Source organism: Rhododendron vialii, chromosome 8a, assembly GCF_030253575.1.
Source record: "Rhododendron vialii isolate Sample 1 chromosome 8a, ASM3025357v1".
NCBI classification, from domain to species: domain Eukaryota; kingdom Viridiplantae; phylum Streptophyta; class Magnoliopsida; order Ericales; family Ericaceae; genus Rhododendron; species Rhododendron vialii.
The window spans coordinates 33427351-33446342 of record NC_080564.1 but is presented as its reverse complement, the minus strand read 5'-3'; the positions used below and the strand labels follow the sequence as shown (position 1 = coordinate 33446342).

General features: G+C 37.8%; 1 protein-coding gene and 1 long non-coding RNA gene across 2 annotated transcripts; one reads left to right on the top strand and one right to left on the bottom strand.

The window, feature by feature from the left end:
• Window positions 1-8547: 8547 nt before the first annotated feature.
• LOC131299285 (uncharacterized) lies at window positions 8548-10861 on the top strand. The gene is made up of 3 exons (XR_009190673.1): window positions 8548-8727; window positions 9919-9985; window positions 10611-10861. It is a non-coding gene; the product is annotated as an uncharacterized LOC131299285 (long non-coding RNA).
• Window positions 10862-12717: 1856 nt separating this feature from the next.
• LOC131299246 (WD-40 repeat-containing protein MSI1) lies at window positions 12718-18039 on the bottom strand. Its single transcript, XM_058324885.1, has 6 exons — window positions 17444-18039; window positions 15781-16107; window positions 15177-15329; window positions 14640-14764; window positions 14375-14470; window positions 12718-13186 (listed from the first exon to the last, which is right to left on the bottom strand). Exons 1-6 carry the CDS (start codon window positions 17786-17788, stop codon window positions 12958-12960), a joined length of 1275 nt encoding a protein of 424 aa, XP_058180868.1. The 5' UTR covers window positions 17789-18039; the 3' UTR covers window positions 12718-12957.
• Window positions 18040-18992: the final 953 nt, after the last annotated feature.

The following is an 18992-nucleotide window of genomic DNA, read 5'->3' as shown; positions in this document are numbered from 1 at the left end:
ATAGTTTTATTATTTTTTGAAAAAAATAGAGTAGTAGTACTCAGTATTTTGAGAAATATGTATAGATATTTGTTTTAACCTCCGCTCAAAAAATTTAAGATAATAAATAAAATATGTATTAATATCCGAAAAATATGTATAGATATTTATGAAGTTATATTAATATACGTAAAATATGCATTGGTTTTGAGAGTGGTAGTAGACTAGTAGTATACGGTCATGATGACCTGAGCATACACACATGGCATCCGTATGTATGCCCTCTCGCCCGCGGCATAACATCCTCACATGCATGACATGACATGACTCACCTTATGACATGACATGAGGTGAATATGACCTCCTTATTGATGGATGGACGTACAGGATGTTGTGGTTGCGCTGTGATCATGATGTGGGTGGGGACACTAATATCGGCAAGCAGGCCTTGTCACAGGGAATTTATGTCCGCCGGTCGATAAGAAAAAGGTTTTAGGCCCCGTTCCAACTAACCTTCCTTTTTAAAAAGTTCTTTTTTTTTAATTTTTAAATTCAAATATAATAAAAATGAAAAATAATTTTTTGATTTTTTTTGCACCGTATAAAAGATCTCAATGAAATCTATCAAACAAGATCCATATTGATAGGAAAATTATTTGCATAAACATATAATTTTTGGGCTTGAAATTACCTTCCTTTTTCCAAAACCTTCTTTTTTTGGAGTTGGAACACCCCCTTACTCCGTCCCGTGGTATACCAACACCCGTCCTATATATCTACTAAACGTTTTTACAAGGGTCAATACTATGAATAATTATTACTCCTTCCGTTTTAAAATGATTGTCCGGTCCGCAAAAACGGAGGGTAAAAAATAATATAATTTTTGCAAGAAAAAATAAAAAAAATTTCAACACCTTACTAGATATCAATGAGTATTTTTAATTTATAAAAAAAGTTTGAATTTTTACTAGAAAAAATTGCATTATTTTTAAGTTATCGTTTTGCGGACCGAACAAACAATTTGGAACCGAAGGAGTACTAAAGTGTATCGATATCACAAACAAAATACTACTGTACCATATAGGGTAGAGGTGTTGAAGCGTTACGTAGCGATGTCCCAAGACCGCCAGATAATATTTCGTGTTGGCAATCTTAATCGACTCCCGTAGTTCATGACCTTATCTAAACCCATCTAAAAATAGTTATTGTTACCCGTTCCTAGAAGAACACCGTGTAGTTCTCCAAAATAAATAAATAAATATATATATATATATATATATATCATAATATATCGGTGTGGATCACACTACAAGTCTACAACTAGTTGAGTTTTGTTCACTCTCCACTAAAGATGATGAATATTATCTTCATTTTTATTAGTTGAAATGGTGTAGATCCCATCACAAAATATTGTCATACTTACAAAAAAGTGTATTGCATGGGTGTAACCTACACCATTTTAACTAATAAGAGGAAGGATAATGTTCACTATTTGAAGAGGGTGAACAAAATTGCACTCCACAAAGTGTGGAGTTCCACATCTATGTGTGGTAGATAAGTCCTCGTGGTGATCCTTCAGGAGCCTCGAATAATCATCCTTATCAAACTACTAGTAGTAATTTGTTTTCTCCTTTGTCCCAACTCTACTCAGGCCTTGTTTAGAACTAGAGCTGGGTAATGGATACGAAACACGATACAAATTGGACACGAAGATAACGGATTAAGATTGAACATTTCTGACACGAAACACGAAAATAACACGACTTAGAGAACACGAATTCTAAATGGATCGGGTTAGGATTAAACACGCGAGACACGAAATTGACACGACCAACGCGGTTACTAATCTGTGTCACCCATTAACACGAACATATATATATAATATATGGTATATCTGTAATTCTATATAGAGTTGGACAACAGACACGATAAACACGATACGAACCGGACACAAAGTTAACGGGTTAGGGTTGAGCATTTCTGACACGAAACATGAAAATGACACGATTCGAGAAACACGAAATCTAAAATGGGTCGGGTTCGGATTGGGTGATTTGTGACACAAACCCGACTGACACGACACGAACACAACCCGACACAACCTGTTATCCAGGTCTATTTAGAACTCGATTTAAGTACTTATTTTTTAAGAACGCAATTTTAAGCTTAAAAATAATGTGTTTACGCAAATAATTTTTTTAACAATATGGATCTTGTTTGATAGATCTTATTAAGATTTTTTATATGGAGCAAAAAAAAAAAATTACATTATTTTTTAGTTTGAAAATTTGAAATAAGTACTTATTTTTTAAATGGTCTTGCTATTGTCAGTCGACTGGGCTGACGATAATTACACTTGAAGATAAGGAAAACACGTATTTCTGTGTACTTTTTATACCATTTAATACATATTCACATACTCATTATTGTCAGCCCATTGGGCTGATTCTAGAATTTTCCTTTTCTAAAAAGGTATTCTGAAACAGAACCTCACTTATTACGAGTATCATACGAGATATTGCGTAAATACCTTTTGCATTCTTTTGGAATTAGAGTATCATCTTTTTTTCTAGCTTGTTTTCTTTAGGATTCAAAAAGTATTTTTTTTAAAATTTCCTTTAAATTCTTCCTACTCCCAATATTTCTCTTTCTATCTATCTCCACTTATTACCCCTACTATTTTTCAAAAAAAATTTCAAATATCAATCCAAACAAAGCAGTTTTTTGAATCATATTGACGATGACCAAACATATTTTAAGGTCCCGTTCTGCTAAGGGTTTTTTCTATAATTGGTGTCCCTAGCAGCTCTTGGGAAAAGGCGAGATTGCCATATGAGTCATGCTGCGTACATAACATTCAACCATCACAACCCAACCACAAAACCTCCTCATATACATGGGACCTATATTTATGTGAGGGGATTGTAATTGTATGTTGTGTACCTATCTTATTGCATGCGTAGACTCCACATGTACGCAAGGAGGTTGTGGTCGGAATGCTGTGTGGCTAGACATTGTATATGCAACCAACTCCAATCCAATCCGGGGGCATGTATATCAAAATCTACAGTATGTCGCATGTACCGAAGGCTGCCACCATACGATCCCATCCATCACATACGATACGACATGTGTATACGGCACGCTGATTTTGGGACAGTGGGAAGATCTCAGTGGGCATGTCCCGACAGCCAGATCAGTGGGGCCCACAACAACCCCCCCAAAAAAAAAAAAAAACTTGCCTCCTCCTTTTGGTGGAAGATGACGTGGCGTGATATCATGGGTTGAAATTCAACGGGCGGGTTCAATTAAAGCGTACTTAAGTCGGCGGAAAAATCGGCTGTTAACCTGCGCACGCCTAGCGTGTTTTAGGAGGAGACGCGAATATGTTCATTTTGAGGTTCAAAACCCAACCGCTTTCTCTGCACGGTTCTTAATAAAATTTTATACTATTATAATTATTATTTTTTAATATTTTTCTATCTATCTTTGTCTACTTATTATTCTAAAACTCTCTCAAAACACACACGACTAGACGTGAGAAATTAGAAAAATTATTGGCACAACTAGAAGCAAGAAATTTGACTTTTTTATTTTTCGAATTTTTTTGTGTGTGAATTATTGGTACGATTCGACGAGAGAAATTAAAAATTTTGAAAATATGATACAAATTCATTTTCCTAGATTAATTTTGTCTTAATGCACTCGTCGAGACGAAATAAAAATTGACCAAAAACTAACCAAGACGGAAAAAAATTCGAACAGAGACAACAAATAGCTTGTTTAGTCACATCAAACCTACAAGTAACAAAATTTCATGAAACTGAAAAACAAGTCCTGCTAAATAATTCGACAAATACAAAGAAGGATAAAAACTCACATGGAAGTTAAAAATTTCAAACAGTAATGCTATACACACAGCATTTATACACAGATTTTATACACAGATTTGTTGTGGGGCCCACTACGGGTCCCACACAAATAATCCGAGCCGTTCATTAAATGTAAAACATTTTTTCAAGGGCCTCCGCAAAAAATCAGCTCAATCCGATACTTACAGATGCTCGATTCAATCATTTAACTTTTCATTCAAATTTCAGGATAATGAAAAGTTAGATGATTAAATCAAGCACTTATAGGTATCGGATTGAGCTGATTTTTTGCGGAGGCCCTTGAAAAAATGTTTTACATTTAATGAACGGCTCGGATTATTTGTGTGGGACCCGAAGTGGGCCCCACAACAAATTTGTGTATAAAATCTGTGTGTGTAGCATTACTGAATTTCAAATTCACAACTCCTTAATAAAATGCAAAAGTCTCGACCAATTGAACTGCCGAAAAGTTGGTTGAGGATAGGGCCGATAGGCACAGGACGTAAAAGGCAGATTGTTGGTGCGTGAAGGGTGCACCATAAATACCAGCGCGCCGGTCCAGGTGGGATTTAAATTAGGCAGGGCCAAAGAAGCCCAGTCAAATCTGAAGCCTAGAGATTTTACAGGCCAGACCGGATCCTAGAGGGTACTCATATGTTTTTTCTCATAGTCTGAGTTGTAGGCTTCTCCATCTCTCTCCCCGTGATAAAGGAAGGAAAGGAAAAAGAGAGATAAGATAAAGCCTCTTGCTCCGGCCCAATTCGTGTTTCTGTTTAGGGCGAATTTCCCCAAATAGCAGAAGTGGTGGAGCGTGCCGTGTAAATTGCTCATCTCTTTTCGGATTCTTTGGGATGCGTACAAGATTGAGCGCCGTTCGATTATAATTACTTCATGTTTATTACTATTATTTTAAGTTAAATTAAGGCACAAAGTAGTAGTAGTACTTAGAGCCCGTTCCAGAAACCTTCTAATTTTATAAGTACTTATTTTGGAGCTTTGTTTCACAAAATTCAAATAAGCAGCTTATTTTCACATTTTTAAACTCAAAAATAATGTAAATGAAAAATAAATTTTCAATTTTTTTTGCACCGTATTAAAAATCTCAATGAGATCTATCAAACAAGATCCATAGTGATAGAAAAATTATTTGCGTAAGCACATGATTTTTGAGCTTGAAATTACATTTTTTAAAAATAAGCACTTATTCACCTTTTTGTGGAACACACCTTATTATTAGAAAAAAAATAAGTTCTTATTTCGGTTCTATAACCAAACAGCATCGATTTTTTTTTATAGTAGTAGTTGCTAAACAATTAAATTTTGGCACAAAAATAGTTTTCCCAATTTATTTTTCAAGAAATGATTATTTTTAATTTCACTTTTTTTGCGAGTCAAATTACCATTTTTGGAGGGATGTAGTTTTTCTACTTTAGGAGTGTACAGTTCTGATTGATCCAGTTTAGATGATTTTTCTAAATCAAACCGGACATTTCGGTTTGGACATTTTACAAACCCAACCAAATATTGTTGGTTAGGTTTGCTTTTGTTTGGTTGGTTTATTCTGATTTTTTTTATCCACTTTACTGCAAGGAAAAAGAAAATCCGTAGACTTTCACCATTTAATTTCCATATTAGACTACTCTAAGTTAACACTAAACTTGACCAAGGATATATCCGGGATCGGAGGGTGGGGAACCAAACGGAACCAATTTTTTTCGTGTTGGCTAAAACCCAAAACGAAATAAACCGTTTAGCTCTAAAAACCAAACTAAATTACCAGTTTGGTCTGATTTCGATTTTCGATTCGATTTATCGTTTTTTTTTATTTTCACTCTTAAATTATCTCTCTTATACTACTGTTGTACATAGAGTTTTATCAAAGTTGATGTGAGTTGGCTTGATTGTCCACTTCGAATGGGCCTGGAACTTAACCATTTAGCCACCTCGTGTAATTGGGCCGTCCCTTTCTTCTGGCATACAGTGTCGTCATCTCTCTCTCTTTTTTTCCCCCTTCTGGCAAATGAAAAAGTGAATAAGTTATTTACGGGGTGCACAATCGCGCGCATCCAAAAGTATAATTACGGAGGCGCTCAAACTCCCCGTTGTTCATCATATGAAGTTTTTACCCACAACACAAGTCATTTTCGAAATGTTGTGCAACAGAAAGAAGACATTGCATGAATAATTCCTTCATATGATAGGGAATCATGTGGAGTTCGGAATGCGGTGAAACGGAAATTGCATGGATATTCGAGCATTTTCTATTGAGGAAACTTTTGTTGATTCCTCTCGAGAGTTCTGTGTAGGGCTCCAAAACTAGCCCAGCCGAGTTTTAAAATGTTCGAGTTCATTTGTCAAGCTAATTTTAAATAAACTCGAGTTAAATGAAAATTTTACAAGCTGAACTTGAGCCAAGCTTGCATTTAAGTTGAACTCGAATCTATTCAAGAGTCTTAGCGAGTCAAAAATATCAACAGCCAGTTTGGGAGCCTAATTATTTTTATTTTTGACTACTCCTATTTATTTACTTTTCCAGAGTTTTATTTTTAAGAGTCATAGTATTTATGCTACTACGGTCATCATAACCCATCTGTATGCCCGCCCCGCACAATAACATCCTCACATACATGACATGACCTTATGACATACGTGTACAGGATGTACCGGGTGTGGGTGCGGAGAAATTTTCAGTGCCGAGCGGGTATTCCCACGTGGTGCCCGCTCGGCACTCCCGAGCAGTCCGATGCACTTTTGGACGTCTCAGATTAAAACCTTCTCTCTCCTCTCACTCCTCCTCTTTCTCTCTCATTTCTCTCTCCAAATCTGAGTCGTTCAAAATCGCATCAAATGGCTCAGATGTGCCAAGCGGGCACCACGTGATACCCACCCAATACTCAAAAATTAGTCGTGGGTGCGCTGTGATGTGCGTGGGGACTGGGGACAGTATACCGGTTGGCAGGCCTTGTCAAACAGAATTTATGTCCGCCGGTCGATAAGAAAAGTTGGGAGAAATTATTTCCCTTGTCTTATGGCAGTGTCCCGTGGTACGCTAACACACCGGTGACCCCGGGTGTTATAGTGCACCAACGTGTAGTGCGATCGATCCAGCCGTCCATCTCGGTAATGGTAGTGCGACTCAGAGGCGGCTCTATGTGTTGCATTGCATGGTCAACTGAACACCCAAACAAATTTTATTTGCTTAGAATACATGTAAAAATTATGAGTAAGTATTTATTTGAGCACCCAACTCAAATATCAATAAATACCTAAATTCTAATAGTCTTGAACACGTAAGCCAAAAAGAATTGAACACCCAACCCAAAATCAATTAAACACTCAGTCACAACCCACTTACAACCCATCAATCTAGGTAGTATTTGAATACCTAATACATTACATCAAATAGAGCTTATAATCATAATAAAAAAGTTGAAAAAAGAAATAGAAAAAGAAGAATCTATTGGTGTAAGTATTATGCTCTGCGTTCTCTCTCCATCTTTATTGTCGATGGTCTAAATGTGTTGATTTTGCATTCATAATAATAACTACTTTTTTTTTCTCTAGTTAGCTTATAGAATTACGGACAAAACTTTTAAAAAAATTCAAATACATTGCAAATCCTGTTAACTTGAACAATATCCCTTCAAATTTGAGACTACGATAGAAAATCTCCTCACGTCACCTTAAAGATCAACATATTTTCGAGTACCCCAACATACTCGCTACAATTTATTTCATAAATATTTTAGTAAATTGATAAGCCGGTTAAATGTTGGACACAAAATATGTGAACTCATCTAGGACAATTATAAAATTTTATCCTCTCAATAAATGTTGACACTGTCTATCACGTAATACGACAACTTTCAAAAATTTAATTTTTTTTATAAATAATATGTATTTTTAAGTTCTCATTTTGCCTTGTAGTTAATTTTTTTAGAGTAAAGGTTATGTTTTTTGACCACACTATTTATACAACTATATGAGATTTTGTACATATATTGTTGGTTAATAGATTAGCTAGTAGAGTTATTAAGGTAATTTTTGAACACTCTATTAAAAATTCTTGGAACCGCCACTGGTGCGACGGATGTACTACAGCAACACATTGTTTACAAGGGACAATACTATGAATGATTATTTAAGTGTATCGATATCACAAACAAGATAGCATATTGGGTAAGTGATGTTTCAAGACCACTAAATAAATTTCCGACTTGGCGGTCTTAGGCCTTCCACAATGGTATAATCAAAAATGGATAACCAAAAGTTGACACATCAGCTTTTGATTATTCATTTAAGAGGTTGTTAAGCTTACCAATGTTGAGGTTCACAATGGTCGCTTCTAGTCCATAACCAAAATAAGGGGTCCACAGCTTAAAATTGGTTATCCAAAGCTTAAAAATGCTTTTGATTATTGAAAAATGTTGCTAGTTTTGATTATCCAAAACTTAAAATTTGATTATTTTTAAGGATGTTGTTAAGTTTGATTATACCATTGTGAGCCATCTTTTGCACAAACATCGTTAACTTTAAAAACAATTGACATTTGATTATACCACTGTGGATGGCCTTAGTTGGCCCCCGTTGTAACGTCCTTTTTAATTGAGGTGCTTAAATGTTATATTTAATAACCTAAAGGGCTGGAGTGCAATTTTTTTTATTAGAATGGTGCATGTGTGCCGTGTGTATGGTGTGGTGTTGTGTGTGTGTGTGATCTTTTAAAACAAAATAAAAAAATAGAAGAGAACAAACCCATCAGAAAGGTTTGTACCAACGTGAGAGAGAGAGAGAGAGAGAGAGAGAGAGAGAGAGATCAGCCGTGAGGAGAGAAGAAGAAGGAAGAAAGGGATTAAGGGTTTTGAAGCTTAATTAGGTAATCTTCATATTTTTAAGTGTTGAATTTTATATTTCTCATGCTAGGTTTCTTATTCTGCATCTAATATACTTTGAATTGAAGCCATGGGAGAGGGGTTTTTAGGTTGGAGTTGAGTTTTATTCCAGAAAATTCGTGTATATGATGAGCATGCATGACTGTGTTTGAACAAGTAAATAATTTGTCCTGTTTTGACGAATTTTTCTCATTGACGTTCCTATCATGTGATTTTCTGATAATTTTACTGTAGATGACTCTGTGAGTTTAGTTTATACTGTAAAAATTTCAGAATTTTCTGAGTAATGTGGAAAAAGATAAAAATTATGAACCGAACTGGTGTCTGATTCGCGTCTGTGCAGACAGCACATACACGTGTTGGAAAAACGGGCATAACTTCTTGCTCGGATATCGGTTTTACGCACCGTTTCTTGATTCAAAAACTAGACTCGTATATCTTTCTGAATATGTTTGGGTTGTGTCGTGGCTCTTTCTAGATTATAGCAGTTTTTGAATTAAAGTTCAGGTTTTGGTACTTCTGAAATTCTGGACAGCTTTTGGCTTGTGTTCGTCATGAAATTCCTCAAGTTTAAGCATGCTGGGTGGACATGGGTTCTCATGAGTCTTAAACATTGATCAATTGATGATGTTTTGGTGTTGGTATTATTGGAAAATATTGAGTATGTGATTTTTAATGAGCTTTCGATCGCAGACTGTTCTGCTGAAAACTGTGAATTCTGCTTTAGATGTGTAACTTCATTTGAGCGTATCTTGGTCATTCAGACTCCGTTTAGGACAAATTTTATATCAAAATTCATGTACCAGAGGTGTACTTTTTAATGGTGGTAGTCTGACGACCTGGTTCTAAATCAATAAGAAGTTATGGTCGAAATACAACAGGATGGTCATGATTTCGAATCGATTTTAAGAGTTATATCATATTTATACTCTTACGTTGAATTGGGGGCACTTCTAAGCCTTAAGATGGACATATTTGTATTCGTTGGGTATTGTCTAATACCTTATTAGTTTTATAATTTGGTATCAAATGATTGTTAAATGGTTTAGGGGTGTTGGTGGCATTGTTAAGCTCATTTGACACTTGTTAGCATGGTGAATGTATTATGGGGTGTATCATATATTTACTTAAACATTCCAAGGGATTCATATGCTAATATGGTAGCTTATGGCTAGGTAACAAGCCGGTCAAATAGGAGGTGCCGAAACCGTAAGTTTGGTGTATATCTCGGTCGATGCAAAGGTGAGTGTGTCTGATATGGTTCTTCCCAATAAAATGTTGCTGTGGTGGTGAATGTATATCTTGCTAATCGTAGTAAGCTTTCGATATGGTTATCTTTAATGAGATATTGCTGTAATGGTGAGTGTATATCATGCTATTGTTGTTTAGCTTATGATATGTGAGTGTTTGATTCATATATGTTGTTCTATATTGAATTGAACTTGATTGTTGGCTTAGTGCCCGGTGATTGGCTTTATGCCAAAAGGCTTTATGCCTTAAACTATTGGCTGTGTGCCCGGTGATTGGCTTTATGCCATATGGCTTTATGCCTTAAACTATTGGCTGTGTGCCCGGTGATTGGCTTAATGCCAAAAGGCTTTATGCCTTAAATTATTGGCTATGTGCCCGGTGTTGCTCTTAATTTCTCGATAAACTGTTGACAAGTTGAGATTATCTTTTAGCTGTTGGATATTACTGTTATGTTGTAATTGGAGGATGTGGTGATTATATATATTTGTTATGTACATTTGAGTATCTCAGATATGTTGAGAATTTATATTTTGGTTGTTATTTATTCGGTTGTTGCTATATTTTGTTGAGCATTTCTATATCTCACACACTCTGGCTTTCCTTTTTGGTCTGCTAGGTAGCAGGTTGCGTAGAGTGGGTCCACTACCGGTCATCGTGTTGAGAAGTGATTGGGCTAGCATTAGATGATGTGGATGAACGAGTTGGTTGTAGGTAGTAAACTAAAAAGTTGATTTATGTAAGTTATAAATAAGTCGTTGGTGGATGTATTAAAGTGTAAAATTTTTAAAGTATTGTAAAACTATATTGTTGTTTAGTTGTGTGAGATCGATGTTGGTTGGTCGATACGTCGACTCATTTTTATGTTAAGGTGATAAGTCTTCCGCTGGGTGTTTATTCTGACAGGTTGTGAGGTGTGGTTTGTTTTTTTTTTTTTTGGTGTGGAATGTCACGTGGTCGCGTCGACTCGGGCCCACGTTGGGTGCCGTTTGCGGGGCGGGGCGTGACACCCGTAGTTGGTGTCCTTATCTAAAACTAATTATAATTACCTGTTCCTAGAGCAACACCATGTAGTTCTCCAAGTTTTTTGTTACCACTTATTGGTGTGGATTCCGCTGCAAATCGTGCAACTCCACGTCCATGTGTGGTGGATAAGTCCTCGTATTGATGCTTCAGTAACATTGAATAATCACCCTTATCATACTACTAGTGGTAATTTGTTTCCTCCGTCAAACTCTAATCACATGTTTAGCGGCATGAGATCTTGCGTACATATCCCTCGCATTTCTTTTGGAATCGTAGAGTATCATAAGTATTTTTTTTGCTTTTTATTTTGAATATTTTAAAAATTATTTGGATAAAAATCATAATTTTTTATTTGTCTTGATGAGACGACCTATAAAAGTTAGGTGCAAAATTAACAAATGAGAAAAAAATTTGAATCAAAACAAATAAGAAAAAGCCAAAAAATCTTAGCAGAACTTAGCCTGAGCCACAAATGTTTTCGCATTTGTGCACTTTAATATGTTTTTCCTAGGATTTTACTATTTGTAAAATTCAAAACAAATACTGTATTGACTACCCTAGCGGGGAACGAAAAAGCTAGGGACACCGACCAAGGAGAAACCGCCGATGCGCCAGTCATCACGCAGGGTCCACTTCGGCTTCCCCACAGATAATCCGAGCCGTTCAATAATAATTTTAAAAAAAATTGAAAGATTCGATTGAGCACCTACACATATCTGATTAAGCTGATTTTTAACATGCCCACTTAATTTTTTTTAAAAATTATTGAACGTCTCGGATGCGGAATCCGGAGTGGACCTAGCGTCTTCGAGTCCCGCTTGATGGTTGGTGCACCATCGGTTCCTCCATCTGCTACATAAGCAACACCAAGGTGGAACCGGCCAGCTCTGAGACACTCAATTTGATTTGATAGCTAACTGAGATTATCTGATTCAACAATTGCTCTATGCAAACCCAGTGCCTTCTCCATTCGACAAGCCTTGCGAATTGCCAGTAGCTCTGTCTTCATCAACTGTTTTATTTATTTATCTAGCTATTTTTTGTGTGTCTATATTTGAATGTCTTTCAATCAATTTCTATTCTTGTCCCATATGAAACCTGCTTCTTGCTCTTCTATCTTCTTCGAGTAATAATCTGATAATCTTTGTTGTCTTCTTTGAAAAGTGATGCCCTAATTGCTTTAGAAGCCTCCTTTCATGTGGTGAATATAAAAGATAAAAGTGTTATTCACAAGGTTCATACACATACAGAAAATGACAAATTGATCCAAGTGTCCTAGTTGGTGCAATCTAGCTCGAATGATTTTGACTTGTATCCTCCAAGTCTCTTGATGCATTCAGCCTAGTTCCATTTGTTACGAACGGTTTTTGGTCCTCGGTTCTGTTTCAGATACTGGTTGGTTTCATTCACGTTGTCATCCACGGCATCACCTTCGTTGTTACCCCTAAGCTTGATTGAGTAGCAATGTTCGATCATGGTTCACCCCTCCTTGACCTACAAGACCCATGGCTTTTTCCAAGTACTGTTCCCATGTAAATTGGCCCCGCCTGATTCTTTGAAACTTGGCCAACCAAATTGATATCATATCGTGCTGCATTCATCAATTCTCGGCCAATGCCAGGTTCTTCACTTTGTCCCTCCATGCACCGCTGCTTCATGAATTCCCGTGTCTCAAATCAATGAATGTGTGACTCATACTCTTCCGGATAAGAGTTTTCTTTAACTTCCATAGGCTTAACATCAAGCCGAGACATAGTGTTTAGTCACATTTGGTATACTCCAAACCAAGACTGCATAAATTATAACCACTCTGCAGTTTAGCTCAGATGAAATGGTACATAACAAATACACATGAAGGAGAGAAAAAGAAGATGCATAGACCTAAATGATCGTATTCTAATTGATTATCTATTTCTCCCTCAAGTTCGAGCATCTATAATTTAGGAAACTTTTGTTGATTCATCTCCTGGTAGGTCATCTTCGTCGTGGTATATGTTCTCTGCCATCTGCCATATCTGAAGTATGTTATCTTCAGCTACACTAGCAACAACCCAATCTTCACTAGGGTTCCATGAGAAATCGGAAATTTTACTTGTATGACCACCGTGAATGAAAAGCAACTCGGGTGGGCCATCTTCGGCATCCTCTGGTGTCTGTTCTTCGTCAATCCTGGATAAGAATTAAGGGTCAGAGAAGTATGACACAATCCAGGCCATTGCATACTTAACAGTCACTACCCATGCTTTTTCAAGTGTTATTGAGCTTTATGCAGAAAGATTAGCAGAATAAACATTAGCATCTCAATCAGAGTTATAGATTTAAACATATCGAATCATAGAGAATTAATCAAGGATACCAGCAAAAGTCCTAGCTAATACTTCCTATTTAGCTAACATATTAACAATTTTCTCCCCTCGAAGACTATCCTTACTGCTAATTTGGTAATTATGGCCATGATTTCATTTCAGACAACCAAACGCTCAATCCAAGTGCTATAGAGTAAGTTAAACTGTTTAATGGGATATCCAAACAGCCCCAAAAAGAAGGTTTTAAACGTGACACAAACAACTCCATCATCTTAGGGCTAGAAATTATGGCCAAAGCAAACCACCATTCAAGCTTTTCCCTTTTAAATCAAGAAATAACTTTGCTCAATGAGTGCAGAAAAGGTTTAGGCTCGAAGGTACAGTAGCCTGCATGGTTCAAAATTCAAAGTTAAAGATGTAGAAAGTTAGGCAAGAAGTTAAATTCTCTTTGATAAATTGTTGCTCCCCATACTAATCAACAAATATGCAACTCCCTTTCCTCCAAAGTACCAGTATCACAATGTTACATGGACCGGGTTTCTAATCCACTTGTTATCCAAGGACAACTAATTAGACACCTAAAAAACCAACTCGCAGTGAGCTTCTATTAAGGGATCTCTTAACTTGCTAAGTTAAGGACCTCATGAGTTTGACATTGTTCCCAATCAAATTTTGATGGTCCGAACCGTTCAATGTGTTTAAAACGCGATTTTAAGAGTACCCGCAAGAAATCAACAAAAAATATGACCGGAAAGGGCTTGATCCGAGCAGTTTTTTTGTTTTGTAGAAAAACTATAAATGCATTTTTATGAAAAAGTGTTCGGATCAAGCCCTTTCTGGTTATATTTTTTGCTAGTTTCTAGCGGGGACCTTTAAAATCACGTTTTGATCACATTGAGCGGTTTGGATCATCAAAATTTGATCGGGAAAGGGGAGGTCCTTAACTCAATAAGGGATCCCTTATTGGAAGGGGACTAGAGAGAGAGAGAGAGAGAGAGAGAGAGAGAGAGAGAGGGGGGGGGGGGGGGGGGGGGGGGGGGGGGGAACAAACCTACTAAGATCCCACACCATAAGCCTCCTCCCAAGACAACAAGAAGCTAGAATGGTCTCATTCTTTGGATTCCACCCAACTTGGAAAACCTCCTCCCTGTTATTCATGCATCACAAGCAAGAGTCAGGTCGAGAGGTAGAATTTAACACGTGCCTAAACACGCGGACACATCCTTAAAAAAAATTGATGACAGAAATTAGTAACTTCTTCTAGAGTTCCAAAATACATATCCCATGATGTAAAATGCCAATGTAAGAACTCTTACTTGTGACAATCAAATGTATGGAGAGCTGTGGAGATCTTGCGAAGATCAAATAACTTCACAGTCTTATCTGTAGAACCTGTCGCCACAACCCATTCATTGAAGGGGTTAAAAGCCAAGCAGTTAACCTACCACAAAAGCAAAGGGGAAAATTGTAAGTAATTCAACTCCAACAGAGGTAACCTCATTTATTTTCCAATGAGGTTAAATAGGTGCGTAATTTAACATGACCATCAGCACCAAAAGAAACAGAGGAATGCAGTTTAAGCCAGAAGAAAAAGAATAAATTATCATGACCATTTCATAATACATGAAACTGCAACAACACACAAATATAACTCTCAATTCAGAAAAGCTATTTAAAATTGTCAGTGTAAGCAGCATTTTAATTTTGAGATCCACTCCTAAGTTAAGAAAAATATGGTGAACTTTATCAGAGGACATAGAAGTCAAACTATTTTCAAGCAGAAATCAATAGACAACATAAATATACGTATACCAGATTGCATCTTGGGGACTTCTGAAATTTTGGGCACTTACTTCACTTTGATGAGCAACTACAGATTGGATTGGCTTGGTGACTGATGGAGTCCGGAGATCCCAAATATACAGATATTGGTCATCCCCAACTGAACCAAATAAGTATTCGTGCCTAAGATGCCATGCAACGTCTTCTACAACACCTTCATGAACCTAAATCAGCAAATATCAAATTGTAATCAATAATCTATACTCACATAGAGTGGAAGCCACGGAAGAGCAATGGAACTGTACCTGATGCACAAGAATCCTGGTTTATGTATATTAATATGACGACTACGATAGTCAACCCTTTTTCCACGTTGACCAAGCATAGCCAGAGACCATGCAAGGTGTATTTTTTTTCCTCATCAAGGTAAATGAATTCCATTTGTTGAGGGTTTCATAAAGGCAAAACGAAAAGATGAAAAAGTTAATTCTATTAAATTTATTCTTGGTTTTCGGTGCGATTTTTCTTTCCTGTGATAAGTCTCTCCGTAATTCCATGATCAAAAGTCAAAACACAATCTAGAGGATGCTATGTAAACCGCAAAAAATGATAGTACACTTGAGACAACCAAACAGGAAGAAGTACCCTATGTGAGCTGTAAGCACAGAAAAGTACCTTAAATATTTGCACAGCATCAAGAGCCTTGTTCTTGGGAGCTGCATTGATGTCCCACAAGCAAATTTGGGCATCATCGGAACCGCTCAATAAATGCCCCTGCTTGAACTGGCTCCATGATAAACCATATCCTTCAGTGTTGTGGCCCCTTAACCTCAAATCAGGATTGCATGCACCATCTAGAGGAGGCTTCGATGGGTGTTTGCTGTAGTCGAAAACATATACTTCTGCATTAACTGTTTTAGTGGCTATAATAAATGGGTTTTGGGGCATATAACGAGCCCGGTTAACTTCTCCATCATGATTTATTTGCTGAATTATTTGAACCTGCAAAAGTTGACGCAGTCTATCAGTATGATCGAGAAGCAGATACTGAGAGTACATGCACTTCCTCAAAAGTTCTGCCAAAGAAATACCTATTTAGAGGTTCTAAATACCAAAGTCCATGGTTGGATATAGGATAAAATCATCCAGCAATCATAGAAATGGAAATATGTTCAACTGTGTTTGGCTGCCCACATTGAGCTGTTTCATTTTGAAATAACTAGAATTATTTCTTTTACAGGAATGCATTCATAATCCAGGTAGCCATTGAATGGAACAAATTCTGAACCTCCAATCTAAATTGTGCAGTTTACTGATTTTGTACAGAGTTTTAGTGCCAAACAAATTTAATTGTCTGCTATAGACAAATGAGCTGATTCTAAAATAGAGCAAGCTACCATTCTCATAAGATAACCGCTAGGATAGACTTCCGTTCAAGAGGTCTGTAGTTCAAATTACAAGAGTTGACCATAGTTCATTCAAGATTCAACCGCTCACTCTCCTTGAGATTGCTAGGCTAGACAACTCCTCATATACGTGGGACGGAGACTACCATATGTAATGGGACTAGTTGGAGTGAAGCCTTGACACCCTCTTAAGAACCACAAATAAATCACATTTTTTCAAAAACCAGATGACCCTTGACATTTTTCCTCCTATCTTTCATCCCCCCCCAAATAAAAAAAGAAAAGAGAGGGGGGGCGGGGGGGGGGGGGGTTGGTGGTGGTTGGAAATGAGGTTGCAGTGCACTGTCGAACATTCTCTTTTAACCCTAACTGTTGGGGCTGTTTTATCCTGGGGAATGGCATGGCTATTCACTGCATGCACAAGAGAGAGCGGAGCCGCGAAATGTCTTAAAAAGAGTGACCTAGTTTGCGAGTCATCCCTAAACAACAGTCATGTTCACTTTGGTATTTTTCGTTCAGTTTGCAGAATAGAGGTAATCCATTCCATAAACTCTCTGCAGTAATTGTTCCAACATTAACACCTTACAATTTCGTTACAGTCTAACAAATACTAATAAGTCAAACATGAGGTTGTTCCATATTATCCCTACACCCCACGGATCCATCACTGCCTGGCACATTGCAAACCAGGCACTGTCGAACATTCTCGCAAATTTTACATAAACCACTGAACTAAATCCTCAAACCAGTAATTGTTCAACAAAAAGTCAAGGACCGTCCGATGTATGCCAGATCACGTGCATCGCTGTGGATGCAATTGTGTCCGGATTTGTATTTTCAAGTTGCGTTCCTAGCATTCCTCATTCTTCAAACGAGTTCAACAATTCTAACAAATAGGGAATCAAAAATAAAAATTGAAGTCTATATTATACCTTGCCGTTGGCGCAACCGAAGCCGCCGCAATCCGACCGGTCGTCGTCGTAATGGCGGGCATCGTTCTCGGCGTCCTCGAGGGGGAGCTGGACCTGGGCCAGCATGAGGTAGTTGGGCTCGTTCTCGGACGTGTGGGTCCCGAGTATCATCTTCTGCACGGAGTAGTCCTTCCCCGGCGGCTCTTCCCGGCCGGGGAGCCACTCAACGGTGAGCGACGGCCACTCAAGCGCGTGCGTGATGACCAGGTCGTAGAGGAACGGCGTGTTCTTCTTCCAGATCTTGTACTCCTCGTTTATCAGCCTCTCCTCTATCTCTCCCCTCATCTCCTCGTCGTCCTTCCCCATTCGCCCTAGGGTTTCTTCTGAATCGAATCACCAAGACTCCGCTCTCTCACTCTCTCTAAAATTGAATTGAACTAAATTGATTTGAATTATACTCGCTCTTACTACTACTATTGGTTGTGTGATTGGTTTGGAGGAGTGAAGACGAAGATATGGAGGGAAGAAATTTGGTGGGAAAGGGGGAAGAGAGAGACAGTGTGAAGGGTTTTATGCGGAGAGAGAGAGAGAGAGACTAGAGAGTGGGGTTGGGATCCGAGGTTGATGTGGGCCGGGCTGCGTTTATAATTGGCCGTCTAAACTGTGAATTTCCCTGTGGGCTAGAGGCTAAACTAAGGAAAATGACGGTTCATTGACGTGTTACTATGGCTGCAAACGAGCCAAGTTGAGCTGAGCCGAGTTTTAAAGTGTTCGAGCTCGTGATAAGCACCCAATAATGCATATTCTTGGTGCTTAAGTCCTATAGTATGTTGTGTTTGTACATATATGTTGTCATTTTTATGCGATTTTGCACGTAAGGTGTGTTTTTGTGTGTTTCAGGCAATTTGTATAAATAAGGCGCGTTTGAACGCCAAGGAATGCTCCAGGTGCACCCAAGTACTCAAGGCTATGTGCCACCCCATTGTGGTGCTCGAAAGATGGTTTGGAGGTTGCTCGGGTCGCCCAAGGGTCAAGGGAATTGAAGGACATGTGAGAATTTTACTAAAGCTACTCATCTTCCGACGTGCTGAGGGTAGAATTGTCATAACTTTTGGTGTACAAACTACTTTTGATCCAAAACCACTTGGGTTAGAAAGTAGACTCGACGAGCTTTCCAACGGTTCAAAGAACGCCTAAATCCGAGTTCGGGAGTTTCCAGAGCGCGTCCGCGAAGTTGTCTAAAAAAGCTGTTAAGCTTGTACTGGGAGGTATTCCCAGTACCGGTTCATGAAGTCCAGAGATCAGTTTTTCCAGTATTTTTGAAGGCCTTGTACCGGTACTGGGATTTGGCCAATACCGTTTCATACTGGAGAAATATCCACGTTTTTTCTGCTTTTTCTACTTTCTACTTTTGGATTATTTTTCACTTTTGGCTACTTTTAGGATATTTTTTGGGATATTTTGTGAGAGAGTAAGGCCACCTTGTATAAATAGGGTCTTCCTCTCTCATCTTTATCTAACTAGTTATTTTTCACTTTAAGTCATTTTTATTTTCTAGGACTCCATTAAT